The sequence below is a fragment of the Erinaceus europaeus genome, chromosome 15 (assembly GCF_950295315.1).
Source record: "Erinaceus europaeus chromosome 15, mEriEur2.1, whole genome shotgun sequence".
Taxonomy (NCBI): Eukaryota; Metazoa; Chordata; class Mammalia; order Eulipotyphla; family Erinaceidae; genus Erinaceus; species Erinaceus europaeus.
Window position 1 is genome coordinate 17,687,703 of NC_080176.1, and position 15,117 is coordinate 17,702,819.

At 51.8% G+C, this 15,117-nt stretch overlaps 1 protein-coding gene across 3 annotated transcripts in view; it reads right to left on the bottom strand.

Moving 5' to 3' along the window:
- SNX29 (sorting nexin 29) overlaps positions 1-15,117 on the bottom strand; it is a 248,126-nt gene that overhangs the window by 145,213 nt on the left and 87,796 nt on the right. For 2 of the 3 annotated variants that reach the window (XM_007534624.3, XM_060172952.1), the window contains exons 12-13: positions 10,459-10,522; positions 6,058-6,186 (exon numbers count right to left, since the gene is read on the bottom strand). In XM_007534624.3, coding sequence (XP_007534686.2) covers positions 6,058-6,186; positions 10,459-10,522 — 193 coding nt within the window. Of the gene's footprint in view, positions 1-5,494; positions 5,711-6,057; positions 6,187-10,458; positions 10,523-15,117 lie in introns of those variants that run through there. The other variant, XM_060172951.1, reaches the window with a different exon arrangement.

A 15,117-nucleotide genomic window follows, 5' to 3' on the forward strand; every position in this document is an offset into this window, starting at 1 on the left:
GCTTCACAAGTGAAGAAGTGCTGTGGTGTCTCTCTTTTTCTCTCTAATTCTATCTCCCCTTCCCCCTTTCTTTCTTCCTTTCTTTCTTTCTTTCTTTCTGTCTCTATCCAATAAATACATTTTTTAAAAATTGGGGGTTCACCTGGTTAAGCACACATATTACAGTGTTCAAGGACCTGAGTTCAAGTCCCTGGTCCCCACCTGCAGGAAGAAAGCTTCATGAGTGGTGAAGCAGGGCTGCAGGTGTCTCTCTTTATCTCTCCCTCTCTATCACCCCCACCCCTCTCAATTTCTGTCTCTATCCAATAATAAATATATAAAAATATGTTTTAAAAATTGGAAGCACAGAAATTGTTGTAAACAGGATATGAATTGCAAATGCACACTAACAGGTTCCCTGCAGGACCCAGGCTGAGCCCCCATGGCCAGGCAGGGTTCTCTTGCCTCCCCTGCTTGGGGCCACAAGGGAAGTGGTGGGAATGGCCCGGGGTCTCCAGGCAAGCTGCACTAAAGGTGCTAAAATGATCAGCAGGGGCCAGGCGGTGGTGCACCCAGTAAAGCACACACATTACAGCACACAAGACCAGGGTTCAAGCCCCCAGTCCCCACCTGCAGAGGCGAGGAAGCAGTGCTGCAGGTATGTAGGTGTCTCTTTCTCTGTATCTTCCCCTTTTCTCTCAGTTTCTCTCTGTCTCTATCCAAAATTAATTAATTAAAATGCTTAATAAATCAATAAAGTGACCAGCATAGACCATGAGCCGAAAAGTCGAAGTACTTGCAAAGCTCTGAGCCCGAGGGCCTTGCTGCCCCATCTCAGCTCTGCCCTCCACAAGTAAAGGGTGGAATCAAGGGGCCTCCTCCTTCCTCAGAACAGCCAGCACCCCTGGGGCAGGAGGAACCGTCTGCCCAAAGGCTCAAGCCCGCTGTCTCTATCTCCCTTCCACTGCCTGCTCTTGGAGGGCAGAGCCCGCGCTCTAGTTTAACTGTGATCGGCCGAGATCAACGGAGAATCTGTGTCAGAAAGTCAATGTGTTTTACCAAGGAAGAGATCCAAAAGGTCAACAAACATAAGAAAATGCTCCAAGTCACTGACTGTCAGAGAAATCCAAATAAAGACAATAAGATACCACTTCACTCCTGTGAGAATGTCAGACATCAGGAAAGGTAGCAGTAACAAATGCTGGAGAGGTTGCGGGGACAAAGGAACCCTCCTGCACTGCTGGTGGGAATGTCAGTTGGTCCAGCCTCTGTGGAGAACAGTCTGGAGAACTCTCAGAAGGCTAGAAATGGACCTACCCTATGACCCTGCAATTCCTCTCCTGGGGATATATCCTCAGGAACCCAACACACACATCCAAAAAGATCTGTGTACATATATGTTCTTAGCAGCACAATTTGTAATAGCCAAAAGCTGGAAGCAACCCAGGTGTCCAACAACAGATGAGTGGCTGAGCAAGTTGTGGCCTATATACACAATGGAATACTACTCAGCTGTCAAAAATGGTGACTTCACTTTCTTCATCCATCTTGGATGGAGCTTGAAGGAATCATGTTAATTGAAATAAGTCAAAAAGAGAAGGATGAATATGGGATGATCTCACTCACAGACAGAATTTGAAAAAGAAGAACAGAAGGGAGAACACTAAGCAGAACTTGGACTGGAGTTGGCATATTGCACCAAAGTAAAAGACTCTGAGGTTGGAGGGAGGGTTCAGGTCCTGGAACGTGATGGCAGAGGAGGACCTAGTGGGGGTTGAATTGTTATGTGGAAAACAGAAATGGACAAACTATTGTAGTTGACTGTCGACTGTAAACCATTAATCCCCCAATAAAGAACTTTAAAAAAACTTTTTAATAAAAGTTAAAAGGTTAAATACATAAATAAATAAAGTCAGTGTGTGAGGGCTAACAGAGCAGCCCTCTCTCTGCATGGCGGGCACACTCTGCTTCAGGAATGCAGCTCCTCCTCTTCCTCCTGCCCTGGCACTTGTCACAGACCCACCCCAGTCCCCACACACCTGTCCCACCTGCAGGCACTTAACTCTCTTTGGATGCTCAGGGTTCAGCCGTTAAGGACTGTCAGTGAGAAGGACTTTCTCAGCGATGAGGAATAGGACTCAGTGGGCGAGCGAGACTCAGCCAGGTAGAAGGGCTTCAGCCTTGGGGAAGCAAACTCTGTGCCCAAGGAGATGTAGGGGACAAGAGGGGACTGATGGGAGGACCCAGGGTGGGAAGAGACCCTAACAGAGGGAGGTCGCTGAAAACAACGGGAAGGTTCTTTTGAGTACAAATTCTGCTGGTACATGTGCCAATGATTCTGGGGACAAGAGGTCTGGAGGCAGTGCCTCTCGCTGAAGACACGCTGCCACCCGGAGGTGCGTCAGAGAAGAAGACACCATAGTCAGTCATCTAAATGCTAACTGGCATTAGAGACCCCACCCAGGAGGCCAGCTGTCCAGCAAGGCCAAGACTGTCCCCCAGCTGAGAGCAGAGGACCAGGAGAAAGATTGGCCCAACAGCACCAACTGGCTTGTCTGAGGCCCCAGAAGCCATGAGTTCAATCCTGGCACCCCCTTATGCCAGAGCTGAGCCATGCCCTGTCTTTCTCTCTCTCTTGCCCATCATAAACATTTTTCAAAAAAAAGCACCCTGCAACTCTATCATCCCGATGATACCTCCAGAAAGAAAGAGAAAAGGGCAAAGTGAAACTTGGACTGGGTTTGGTGTATTGCACCAAAACAAAGGACTCTGGAGAAGGAAGGGTGAAGGGAGGCTGGGGTCCTGGTACACGGTGGTGGAGGGGGCCTAGGCTGGGGGCGAGAGTGTTTGGCAGATGGGGAGATCATCACGGGGAAATGAGAAATCACAGCTATGTGTCAGCAACTGCACTGCAAAGCATCAACACCAATAAAATGATAATAAAAGGTGTTTTGAAAGAATGACTTTTGCTCTCACCAGCTCTAACGCCAGCTACTGCATTATTAAGCATGTACAAGCACTCAATCTTAATCGTGCCCAACTGAGATCTGTTCTTAGTACAAGTCACTTTTACTTCCTCTGCTTCTTAAAGTTAGGAGGTCATCGTGATCTTTCCAACTATGGCACTGAGGCATCCATTGGGCATATATACACCACCACAATGCTCTAGGGCCAACATCTGTATTCTTGACTTTAGACAGAAAGGAAAAGGCAGATAGAGGGGGTAGATGGGAGCCAGGAGGTAGCACACTAGGTTAAGTGCACATGGTGCAAAGCTCAAGGACCAGCATAAGGACCCCAGTTCGAGCCCCTGGCTCCCCACCTGCAGGGAGATCGCTTCACAAGTGGTGAGGCAGGTCTGCAGGTATCTATCTTTCTCTCCCCCTCTGCCTTCCCCTCCTCTCTCCAATTCTCTGTCCCACCCAACAACAATAGCTATAACAACAGTAACAACAAGGCAACAAAAATGGGAAAAATGGCCTCCAGGAGCAGTGGATTCAGTGCAGGCATGGAGCCCCAGCGATAACCATGGAAGCCAAAAAATAAAAAGGGGAGGGGGAGGCAGATGTCACATCACGGTTCCACCATCCATAAGGTTCCCTGGGTGCCATCCCTGGTAACCCATGTGGCCCAGGGCTTCGCTCTTGCTACGGCACACTCTGTACTAGGTGAGATAGCTCTCAGCCCGTGTTATACTGATTCTTAATAGTAATAAGGATTTGTGTGCGTGGGTTAACTAGCTGTGACTCTTACCTCAAGGGAGGAGTGAAGGGGTCACTACTGAGTAGTGTTTTAAAAACTGGATACTAGGTGGCTGGGCAGGAGTGCGTCGTTAAGCACTCATAATATGAAGCACAAGGACCCGGGTTTGAGCCTCCGGCTCCCCACCTGCAGTGAAGACGCTTCACAAGTGGTGAGGCAGGTCTACAGGTGTCTGTCTTTCTCTCTCCCTTTCTGTCACCCCCCCCCACCCCTCTCAATTTCTGTCTGTCTTACTGAACAAAAAAATCGCAGTGCACTCTGAGCATGGGACTGCAGATAGCCGAAATAGCTCTGCTTTGTTGAGTCTGAAACAGCCTGGTGCCTAATTCTTTCTGCACCACCGCCGCTAAGATATAACTCGATTAGGCAAGCTTTCTTGGTAATATAATTATTATGCTAAGGAAAAACGATAATGGTGGTTAACATTCATTGAGTATTTCCGAAGCGCAGTTATTGAGGCGCCATCTGGTCTCTGATTTTACCACGTGACGGCTCTGGGAAGTGGAGAAAGTCCTTTATCCTCTTTTTACATCTAAGGAGCTTGTTCAAGGTCATTTGTGAGGCAGCAGGAGAGGAGGGTTGGAGCTGGGAAGCCTAGTGCCAGGACCCTCTTGTGACACATCCATCCTCCGCGGCAAACCTGCTATTTAATACGAGCGCCTGAGGACGAGGTGGCCCCGGGGCTGTGCGTGGCCCTGGATCCTGCCTGTGGCCCATCAGTGACAGTCCTCCAGTCCCCAACGACCACAGGCCTCACAAGAGCCCACCTGACAATGCAGACAGCTGCTGTGTCCCTGGCCAGAAGCAAGAGAAGTCCCAGCGGCCGGCTGGAGGAGGCGGGCCTGGACTGGAATATGCCAGCCAATAGATTTTTCCAAACATATGTGTCCAGCTGCTGGGCTTGGTGTCTTCCTTTACCCTCTTTCTGAACAACTGCCAAGTTGTTCAAATGCCCCTTTTACCTGCAGAATTGCAAACTGCCAGGCACTGAAGCTCTGGGCTACCCAGTGTGGAAACAGAAAAGCTTCAGATTATAAAATCCTTTGGCTAAGAAATCTGTGTTTTCTATTCCATTCAGAAGGCCAGGTTCTCTAACAACCACCATATGCAAAGCTGACCTACTGGCAAACACGCTTCCAAGAGTGTGGCCTGGCCTCCACTCATGAAGGAACTAACACCGGCTTAAGGAGTGGATACCATTCACCCAGAAACAAAATTTTCAACCAACACAGTGTGTTGTGTGCAAGATCTAGCTGGCTGTTCACACCATCGTGAAGTGACAGAGGATGTAAGTCTGTCTTTCCATGATGACTCAAGGTTTTAGTTAGTTTTTTTTTTTTTATCTTCATTGATTGGATAGAAACAGCCAGAAATTGAGAAAGAAGGGGGAGACAGAGAGGGAGAGAAACAGAAAGACACCAGCAGCCTTGCTTCATCACTCGCAAAACTTTCCCCTACAGGTGGGGACTGGGGACTTGAACCCAGGCCCTTGTAACATATGCGCTTAACAAGGTGCACTACTGCCTGGCCCCATTTTTATTTTTATTATTATTAGAAAGGTAGGAAGAGAGAGAGAACTAGACATCACTCTGGTACATGTGCTGCCAGGGATCAAACTCAGGGACTACATGCTTGAGAGTCTAATACTTAATCCATTGCACCACCTCCCAGACCACAGAATTTTAGGTCTTCATTGTGAACATCAAACACAATTTTGGCCACATGACCCCAGCCAGGCCAGCAAAAATGGTGGTCTAGTTGCTAACAATACCCAATCAGCCACCTACTAACCACATGTTAAAGTCCCCTAAGTGTCGCAAGAGGCTCCTGAGGTGCCACTGAAGCTGTGAAACAAGGACAGAAGTTGGAAGTGAAGTTGCTCACAGGGTCCTGGTATCCATGTTCAGTCACGTGTGTGTCACTCACCCACATAAACACACTCAACGCTGGACCGCCGTGTACACTCGTGCTATTTCAGGAGACGGTATTTCAGAATATTTTCAAGAGCAGCCCACAGGGCCAGGGAGAAACCTCAGCATTAGAGCATGGACTTACCTGTCTGAGGGTCCAGAGCCCCCAAGTTCAACCCCTAGCTCCACCAGACACCAGAGCTGAACAGTACTTGGTCCCACCACCACCACCACCCCACCCCACCCCCGGTTCTCTCTCTCTCTCTCTCTCACACACACACACACAGTTCCATTAAAACCGCCTATGAGTAGGTTTTATTCCCATGGATCGTCATGGCTTTAATTTAAAAAGGGCCAGGGTGGGGGAGGTGTGCTGGGGGTGGACAGCCCCCCCCCGGCCCCTTACCTGGCCAGCGCCTGGATCTTCATCACGTGCCGCTCCTCCTGCTCAGCCAGCTTCCGCTTTAAGGTGTCCACCTCCTGGCGGAGCGCAGCCGAGTGCTCCATCTCACCGTCCAGGAGGTTCCTCAGGGACCTGAGGAGAGAGGACCCATCTGTCCACCTTCAGCCACTCGCCTGGGTCGCATCCTCACCCACTCACTTCCCACAGGCTCTGTGTCAATCACCCGCCGAGCCTGCCTTGTCTACACCGAGCTAAGGAGACAGCAGGCTCTGGCCAGCAGCCTCAGGGGTCCCAGGGAACCACTGGCAACCCGGATTCTGAGCTGAGGGTCACAGGGCAGTTTCCCTGCAGGGAAGACGGTGAGCTGAGTAAATGCCAGGCAAGTCCCCATAAGGAACCGGGTCGGTACCTAAGCCCAAGTCACCGTGTCACTGCCAGGCTGTGCATGGAATCCAGCACAGGATGCTAGGAGGGGAGAAAACAACAAGCTATGGCATGAAAACAAAAACTGGGGGGCCAGCACAGGAGGAGTGGGTTTAGAGCACATAGTAAGAAGTGCAAGAGCCCATGCAAGGATCCCGGTTCAAGCCCCTGGCTCCCCACCTGCAGGGGCTTCACTTCACAACCAGTGAAGCAGGTCTACAGGTCTCTCTCCCTCTCTCTTTTGTTTCTCCCTTTCTATCTCCCCCTCCTCTCTCAATTTCTCTGTCCTATCCAATAAAATATATATATGGGGAAAAAATGGCCACCAGGAGCAGTGGATTCGTAGTGTAGGCACCAAACCTCAGCGATAACCGTGGAGGCAAGAAAAAGAGGTGTGGGGAGAGAAAGCCTGCTTTACCACACACACGACCCAGGTTTAGGCCCGGCCACCACCACACTGGAGGAAATTTCAGTGCTGCTTGATCTCTGGCCCCCCCCCCAACAGCTCTGTCTCTAACTTACAAAGTCAGCCCAGAGCAGTGAAGCCCCAATAACAACAAAGAAATCAACTGAGAGAGGGTGCCAGGCAGTAGCACACTGGGTTAAGTGCACATAGTAGGAAGTGCAAAGACCCACACAAAGATTCCGGTTCGAGCCCCCGGCTCCCCACCTGCAGGAGGGGTCACTTCACAAGTGGCGAAGCAGGTCAGCAGGTGTACCCCCCCATCTTCCCCTCCATTCTCAATTTCTCTGTCCTACCTAATTAAAAAAATGGGAAAAAAGAAAGAAAGAAAGAAAGAGAAATGTCTGCCAAGAGCAGTGCAGACACATAGTACAGACACAGAGCCCCAGGAATAACCCTGGAGGCAAAATAATAATAATAATAATAATAATAATAATAATAATAATAATAATAATAATAAACAGAGACTCTGGCTGTCTGACAGGTGTCTGGTCTCACTCCTGCTCCTAACCAGCAAGCAGCCCCAGTCCAGTTCTGTCGGCACCTCTGGGCTGTGAAGCACAGCACACGGTCACGCTCCAGGTTCTCCTGGGTGTCTGGGTGGGAACCCTCCACACTCGTTCATCTGCCCATCCGTCATGTTCGGTCCTGACTAGAGATGGTGTCCTCGAGACAGAGCATCTCTCTCTCTCCCGGAAACGACCACCATTCGCACCTCCTGCTGCCCACCCACCTCACAGGCCCCACAGGAGCCGACGCCCATGCGTCTACACACCAAAGCCAACCACGGGTGCCTCGTCTGACTAGACTGTCAGCACCAGTGGCAGCCACCCCACCCTCACCCCCTCCATGGGCTTGGGACTCCCCCCAGTACAAATAGGACATGATTCCCCCCCCCCCCCATTCTCCAAGAAAGGAGGAAAAGTTGACAGAGATGATTGTTTTTTCAGGAGCTAAGGCAAACTCAGGGCTTCTCCTGAGACAAAAGCTCCAGCTGAAGGGAGGGAAATGACACTAGTGGTGAAGAGGAACTTTGTTGAAAGTTCCAGCTGGCAAATTGGGCCTGTCTGGAGATTTCGCTCTCAGGAGATTCTCTTTTGTTTTTGCAGTTGTGCATGTTTGCTTTTAGAGGTTTTCACAGAGTCTGAGGCAGAACTTGGTAAAACAGGTTCAAAAATGGGGGGAGGACTTGGACAGAATATTCACCACAGAAGAGATCCAAAAGGCTGAGAAACACATGAAAAAATGCTCCAAGTCTCTGACTGTCAGAGAAATACAAATCAAGACAACAATGAGATACCACTTCACTCCTGTGAGAATGTCATACATCAGAAAAGGTAACAGCAGCAAATGCTGGAGAGGGTGTGGGGTCCAAGGAACCCTCTTGCACTGCTGGTGGGAATGTCAATTGGTCCAACCCCTGTAGAGAGCAGTCTGGAGAACTCTCAGAAGGCTAGAAATGGACCTACCTTATGATCCTACAATTCCTCTCCTGGGGATATATCCTACGGAACTCAACACATCCATCCAAAAAGATCTGTGTACACATATGTTCTTAGCAGTACCATTTGTAATAGCCAAAAGCTGGAAGCAACCCAGGTGTCCAACAACAGATGAGTGGCTGAGCAAGTTGTGGTATATATACACAATGGAATACTACTCAGCTATAAATGGTGACTTCACCATTTTCAGCCGATCTTGGATGGACCTTGAAAAATTCATGTTAAGTGAAAGAAGTCAGAAACAGAAGGATGAATATGGGATGATATCACTCTCGGGCAAAAGTTGAAAAACAAGATCAGAAGAGAAAACACACAAGTAGAACTTGAACTGGAATTGGCGTATTGCACCAAAGTAAAAGACTGTGGGGTGGATGGGTGGGGGAGAATACAGATCCAAGAAGGATGACAGAGGACTTAGTGGGGGTTGTATTGTTATATGGAAAACTGGGAAATGTTATGCATGTAAAAACTATTGTATTTACTGTTGAATGTAAAACATTAATTCCCCAATAAAGAGATTAAAAAAAAAACTGTGAAAAAATAAATAAATAAATTGATTAAAATCAAATCCACAGCAGTGGATGGACGCCAAGGCCTGCGAGCTCCTCTGGCCAGACAACATGCACTGACGCTGCATTTGTCCTGGGTGATGGGTGGCCATAGAGTCCCCGTTCTCAGCTGCAATGCGCTGAGCATGGCCCACCTGCCCCCCCACCCCCCCCACACACACAGTGAGGGGTCCGGGGCCCAGTCCTCCCCTCAGACTGCTCCCCCCCACACAGTGAGGGTCCGGGGCCCAGTCCTCCCCTCAGACTGCTCCCCCACACACACACAGTGAGGGTCCGGGGCCCAGTCCTCCCCTCAGACTGCTCCCCCACACACACACAGTGAGGGTCCGGGGCCCAGTCCTCCCCTCAGACTGCTCCCCCCCACACACACAGTGAGGGTCCGGGGCCCAGTCCTCCCCTCAGACTGCTCCCCCCCACACACACAGTGAGGGTCCGGGGCCCAGTCCTCCCCTCAGACTGCTCCCCCACACACACACAGTGAGGGTCCGGGGCCCAGTCCTCCCCTCAGACTGCTCCCCCACACACACACAGTGAGGGTCCGGGGCCCAGTCCTCCCCTCAGACTGCTCCCCCACACACACACAGTGAGGGTCCGGGGCCCAGTCCTCCCCTCAGACTGCTCCCCCACACACACACAGTGAGGGTCCGGGGCCCAGTCCTCCCCTCAGACTGCTCCCCCACACACACACAGTGAGGGTCCGGGGCCCAGTCCTCCCCTCAGACTGCTCCCCCCCACACACACAGTGAGGGTCCGGGGCCCAGTCCTCCCCTCAGACTGCTCCCCCACACACACACAGTGAGGGTCCGGGGCCCAGTCCTCCCCTCAGACTGCTCCCCCACACACACACAGTGAGGGTCCGGGGCCCAGTCCTCCCCTCAGACTGCTCCCCCACACACACACAGTGAGGGTCCGGGGCCCAGTCCTCCCCTCAGACTGCTCCCCCACACACACACAGTGAGGGTCCGGGGCCCAGTCCTCCCCTCAGACTGCTCCCCCACACACACACAGTGAGGGTCCGGGGCCCAGTCCTCCCCTCAGACTGCTCCCCCACACACACACAGTGAGGGTCCGGGGCCCAGTCCTCCCCTCAGACTGCTCCCCCACACACACACAGTGAGGGTCCGGGGCCCAGTCCTCCCCTCAGACTGCTCCCCCCCACACACACAGTGAGGGTCCGGGGCCCAGTCCTCCCCTCAGACTGCTCCCCCCCACACACACAGTGAGGGTCCGGGGCCCAGTCCTCCCCTCAGACTGCTCCCCCCCACACACACAGTGAGGGTCCGGGGCCCAGTCCTCCCCTCAGACTGCTCCCCCACACACACACAGTGAGGGTCCGGGGCCCAGTCCTCCCCTCAGACTGCTCCCCCACACACACACAGTGAGGGTCCGGGGCCCAGTCCTCCCCTCAGACTGCTGCTGTCTGCCTGCAGCCCCGGGGCTCCCGCACCTGTTCTCTTCCTCCAGCTCGTCCTTCCGGTTCATCATGGCCACGATGGCTTGCCGCAGCTCACCTACGGGAACACAAGGGCAGAGTCAGTCTCTGTGGTCATCACCTGCTATCCTGAAGCATGAGAGGCTCAGGGTGATGCTGAGAGAGCCAAAGGAGAGGAGGGTCTCCGTGGTGTGGAGATTTGGATGCTGTGGAAGAAGCAGGCTGCCAGGCATTCAGTGTCTTTCCGACTCTGCTCCCTGACGCCACTCCTTCCTGAACCACCCCAGGCTCCCAGCTCCTAGGCTGTTAGCCACAGGCCGAGTGGCAGCCAGCTCCACATGCCCACAGAAAAGTCCACACGTCCAGGGACGTCTGGTTTTGCTGCTCTGGCTTCAGTGCTCAGTGCAGACAGTGTGGGGGCTCCCCAGTCCTCAGTCCTTAGCTTCCTATCTGCTCTACTCTTTCGGAAGCCATGCATACAAGAAAGACACACAGAGAAAAACACACTTGTGGAACCTGGGTGAAGATGCACCGGCTGAACACACGAGTTACCATGCTCGAGGACCCGGGTTTAAGCCCCGGCTCCCCACCTACAGGGGAGAAGCTTCATGAACAGTGAAGTAGAGCTGCAGGTGTGTCTCTCTTTCTCTCTCCCTGTCTCTTCTTCCCTCTCAATTTCTCTATCTCTATCCAATACATAGTAAATAAGTAAATTTTTTTAAAAAATAAATTTAAAAATAAACCACCCCAGAAAAAAGAGCTGTCTGACCATCCGTTCTGCCTTCCCCAAATATTCAAGGTAGTGTTGAAAAGGAAGTAGCCCTGAGTTGGGTCCCCAGTGGCCCTGCCCCTTCCCCACTGTGCCAGCAGGCTTGGCCATCTGAGTCATTCCCCTCCTCCTTCTTCTTCTTCTAGCGTTTGCCCTTCTTCCATAGCCAGTCAACAGGTTGAAAGCTGTCAGGAGCTGCTTGTTGCTGGCTTTGAAAGTGACTGGGATCCATGTGGATTCAGTCGGCTAGGAAAGATCGTCAGTTTCCCCAATGAATGGGTACTCACGGGATGCACCACGAGAAGGTCGATCCAATGCATTCCCCTCCTCCCCTAGGCAATGGCTAGTCTGTGATTTGTTCAGCGTCTACCACTGTGATTTCCTTCCTCCCGACCACCTGCCACATTTCAAGGGTCTGAGACATCCTGGCCAAGGACCATCCATCCGACCATCAGCGCCTGGCCTGGCCTGGCCTCCGGGACTGAGCGGGAAAGGTGGTCTAGTTCTAGAAGAACGGATCTGGGGTAAAGAGCTGCATGGCGAATTGCTGTGGAAAGGACAGATTCGTCCCTAAGTGTCACCCAGACGGGGCCACGTGGGGAGCAAGAGAACAGACTGAGCTCTCTGCTTCTGCGGCAGCGAGAGAAACTCCTGGCGTGTTAGTCCTGACCTCCCGGGAAGCCTGGGTGGGAACCAAGGGTCCTCACGGCTCAACCAGCCCAGGACAGACTGGAGCCATTTTTCCTCCAAAACCCAGTCACTGGGCTCTGTTTCATCTGCTGGAGCAGCTCAACCAGGGGGCTGGGTGCTGAGACGCCCCCTCCTCACCAAGCCTGTGAACCCAGGACAAGGTGTCCTGTGCAGCCACTGGCCAAGACAACCATGTGGGGAGGTGAAGACTGAGTCAAGAGCCCAATGAATAAAGAAACCCCTGAGCAAGTGAAGGAATGAAGGAACACAGTAGGCATCTGCCCCTGGGCACCAGGAACTGAGCCAAATCCAACCACATGTCCACAGCCTCCCTCGGAGAGCACTAACCACTAGGCTACTGGCTGTACGCTACAATGGAGCCAGCACTAAGGGAGGAAAGGCTGCTTGTGGTCTGAAACAGGGGTGCCTGCTGACTGTCACACCCCATTCTCCACAGGACCCCTGCCTTCAGACAGGTCTACAGAACAGGGGTTCATTCGTAAGTGTCCAAGGTTGCTACAAACTGAGTCCCAGGGAAGGTGCCCTCCCTCCTGCAAAGGCTCTGGGATAGGGAGTTGTCTCGAGACAATTTTCTTTCTTTTTCTTTTCTTTTCTTTTTTTTTTTTTTGCAACTTTATTTGGAGCCAGATAGTGGCACACCAGGTTGAGCACACACGTTACTATTTGTAGGGACCTGGGTTCAAGCCCCCGGTCCCCACCTGCCAGGGGAAAGCTTCGAGAGTGGTGGAGCAGGGCTGCAGGTCTCTTTCTCCCTCTAGCTTCTCCTTCCCTCTCACAGTTTCTCTCTCTGTCCTACCAAATAATATTTTTAATTATCTATTTGTTTAGGAGAAGAGAGAGAACTAGAGCATCACTCTGACAGACACAGTGCAAGGGACTGAACCCAGGATCTCAGGCTTGAAAGTTCAGTGCTTTTCCAAGACAAATTGCTTCGCGACACCCTTTCGGAAATTAAACAGGGAAGGTGCCAGGCGGGTCTGGGTACCCAGGCACATGCCGCCCGCCTGTGTGGAGATGTCTGTGATCTGGCTTCCACCCCTGTTGGACCTTTTGCCCAAAGTACCTTTGCAAACACCCCCACGACCCTGACAAGGAAGCATTTGGGGAAGGCTCCTTAGGGTTCTTGCAGAAATAATAAATTCTTTGGATAAATACTTAACCTACGAGGTCCCTTCTCTGACTTAACATGTCGCTTTTTATATCATTCCCTCCCCCCTGCCCCGCCTGCCCACTCCTATTCCTTTTATCTCCACAAGAAAAGATGGACTATCTGGAGCTCCCAAAAGGAACTGTCAAGATCCACGCTGGCAGGCCCAGCCTTTCCCATTCAGCCTCTCTCTGCAGGTCCCTGCCCTGCCCACCACCAGGGCTTTGCATTGCAATTGCCTACAAGGAAGGGGAAAAAAAGAGCCAAGATGTGTCCCCAGTACTCAGATGACCTGCGGCCTCCACACAGAATTTCCTTCACAGGCGCCTCCCGACTTGCATTCCTGAGCCCTCCTGAGCTGCTCAAGGAGCAGGTCCAGAGCAGAGGGCTAGCGGGGACGTCACAAGCCACACCAAACCAGCTGTCCCCAGGGGTGGCAACAGGCCCTCAAAGCTTCTCACCAGCTCCCAGGGTGTGTGACCCCAAGAAATTCTCCTTCACCCAGGAAAAACCAAGAATCTGACTGAATCCTGATCCCTATCTAGTTTTTATTATTATTAATTTACTTATTTATTGGCTAGAGACAGCCCGAAATTGAGAGGGAAAAAGAGAGGAGAGAAACACCTGCAGCCCTGCTTCACCACTCATGAACTTCTCCCCTGCAGGTAGGGACCGGGGACTCGAACCTGGGTCCTTGCACATTGGAACATGTGCACTCAACCAGGTGTGCTACCACCCGGGCCCCCTCCCTGATTTTTGAAAGCTGCATTTATCCTCTACGAGAGAGAGAGATGACTGACACTAAAGCACCACACCGCGGCTCGTGGGGGTGCCGGCTAGCGCTCCCGCATGGTACCGGGGCTCCAACTTCACAGCCTGAGGTGTGGCAAGACATGTGTTCTCCTTGCTGAGCTCTCTGCCCCACAGGGCTGGTGCTGTCTCCTGGGAGCTGGGTGACTAAGTCAGGGATCAAAAAAGCCGGGGGCCCCTGCCTCACCCCAGTCATAAAGGACTAGAAAAGACAGCACCCCCATCTATGCAAAATTGTTATAAGTGGCCATTTGTAGAGGGCCGGGTAGTAGTGCACCTGGTCAGCGCACATTACAGTGCACAAGGACGCAGGTTCAAGCCCCTGGTCCCCACCAGCAGGGGAAAAGCTTTACGAGAGGTGAAGCAAGGCTGCAGGTGTCTGTCTCTCTCCCTCTCCCCTCTCAATTTCTTTCCGTCTCTATCCAGTAATACATACATATGTAGATATTTAAATAAAAATAAGTGGCAATTTGTGGAGGGGTCTTTACTTTTAACGTGCGACCCTTCCCTGTGGGATTTCAGAGCAGATCGGGGAGTCCAAAGGTCGTGCCTACATTCAGTGCCCTTTTTATTCCCTTAAGTTGAACACGAAAAGGCCTAAGCACATGTTTTGCTTCAGAGCAAAGACCTCAAATCAGAACCACTTTTCAAGGTTTCCGCAAGCAACAGAAGGACTAGGCCCGGGAAGGGAAAGGGAAGGAGGTGGAGTGTGATAACGCTGGTTTTCTCTTTATATATTATTTCTGTACTTTTTTTTCTTCCCAAAGATTTCTTTATCATGAGGGAAAGAGGGGGAGAGAGAGGAGAGCACTGCTCAGTTCTGCCATAACGTAGTGCTGGGGACTGAGCCCGTGGCCAAGTACTGAGGTGAAATTCGAGTGACAAAATTAACCGTTTTTATTATTATTGGATAGAAGACAGAGAATTGAGGGAGGTGTAGAAAAAGAGAGGCCCCTGCAGCCTGCTCCACTTCTCGTGAAGCTTCCCCCCTGCAGGTGGGGGCTGGGGGGCTCAAACCGATGTCCTTGTGCACAGTAATGCTCAACCAGAGTACCACCACCCTGTCCCCCGCACCCCCAAACTAATCTTACTGACCTTATGGCCCTGCAGTGCCACTCCTCAGCATATGCCAAGGGACATGAAACCACGGACTCAAAGGGACACATGCGGCCCTATATTCAGAACTGCACGACCCAAGAGCCAAGGACCTAAATGCCCTGTGGCCAGTGACCGAGAA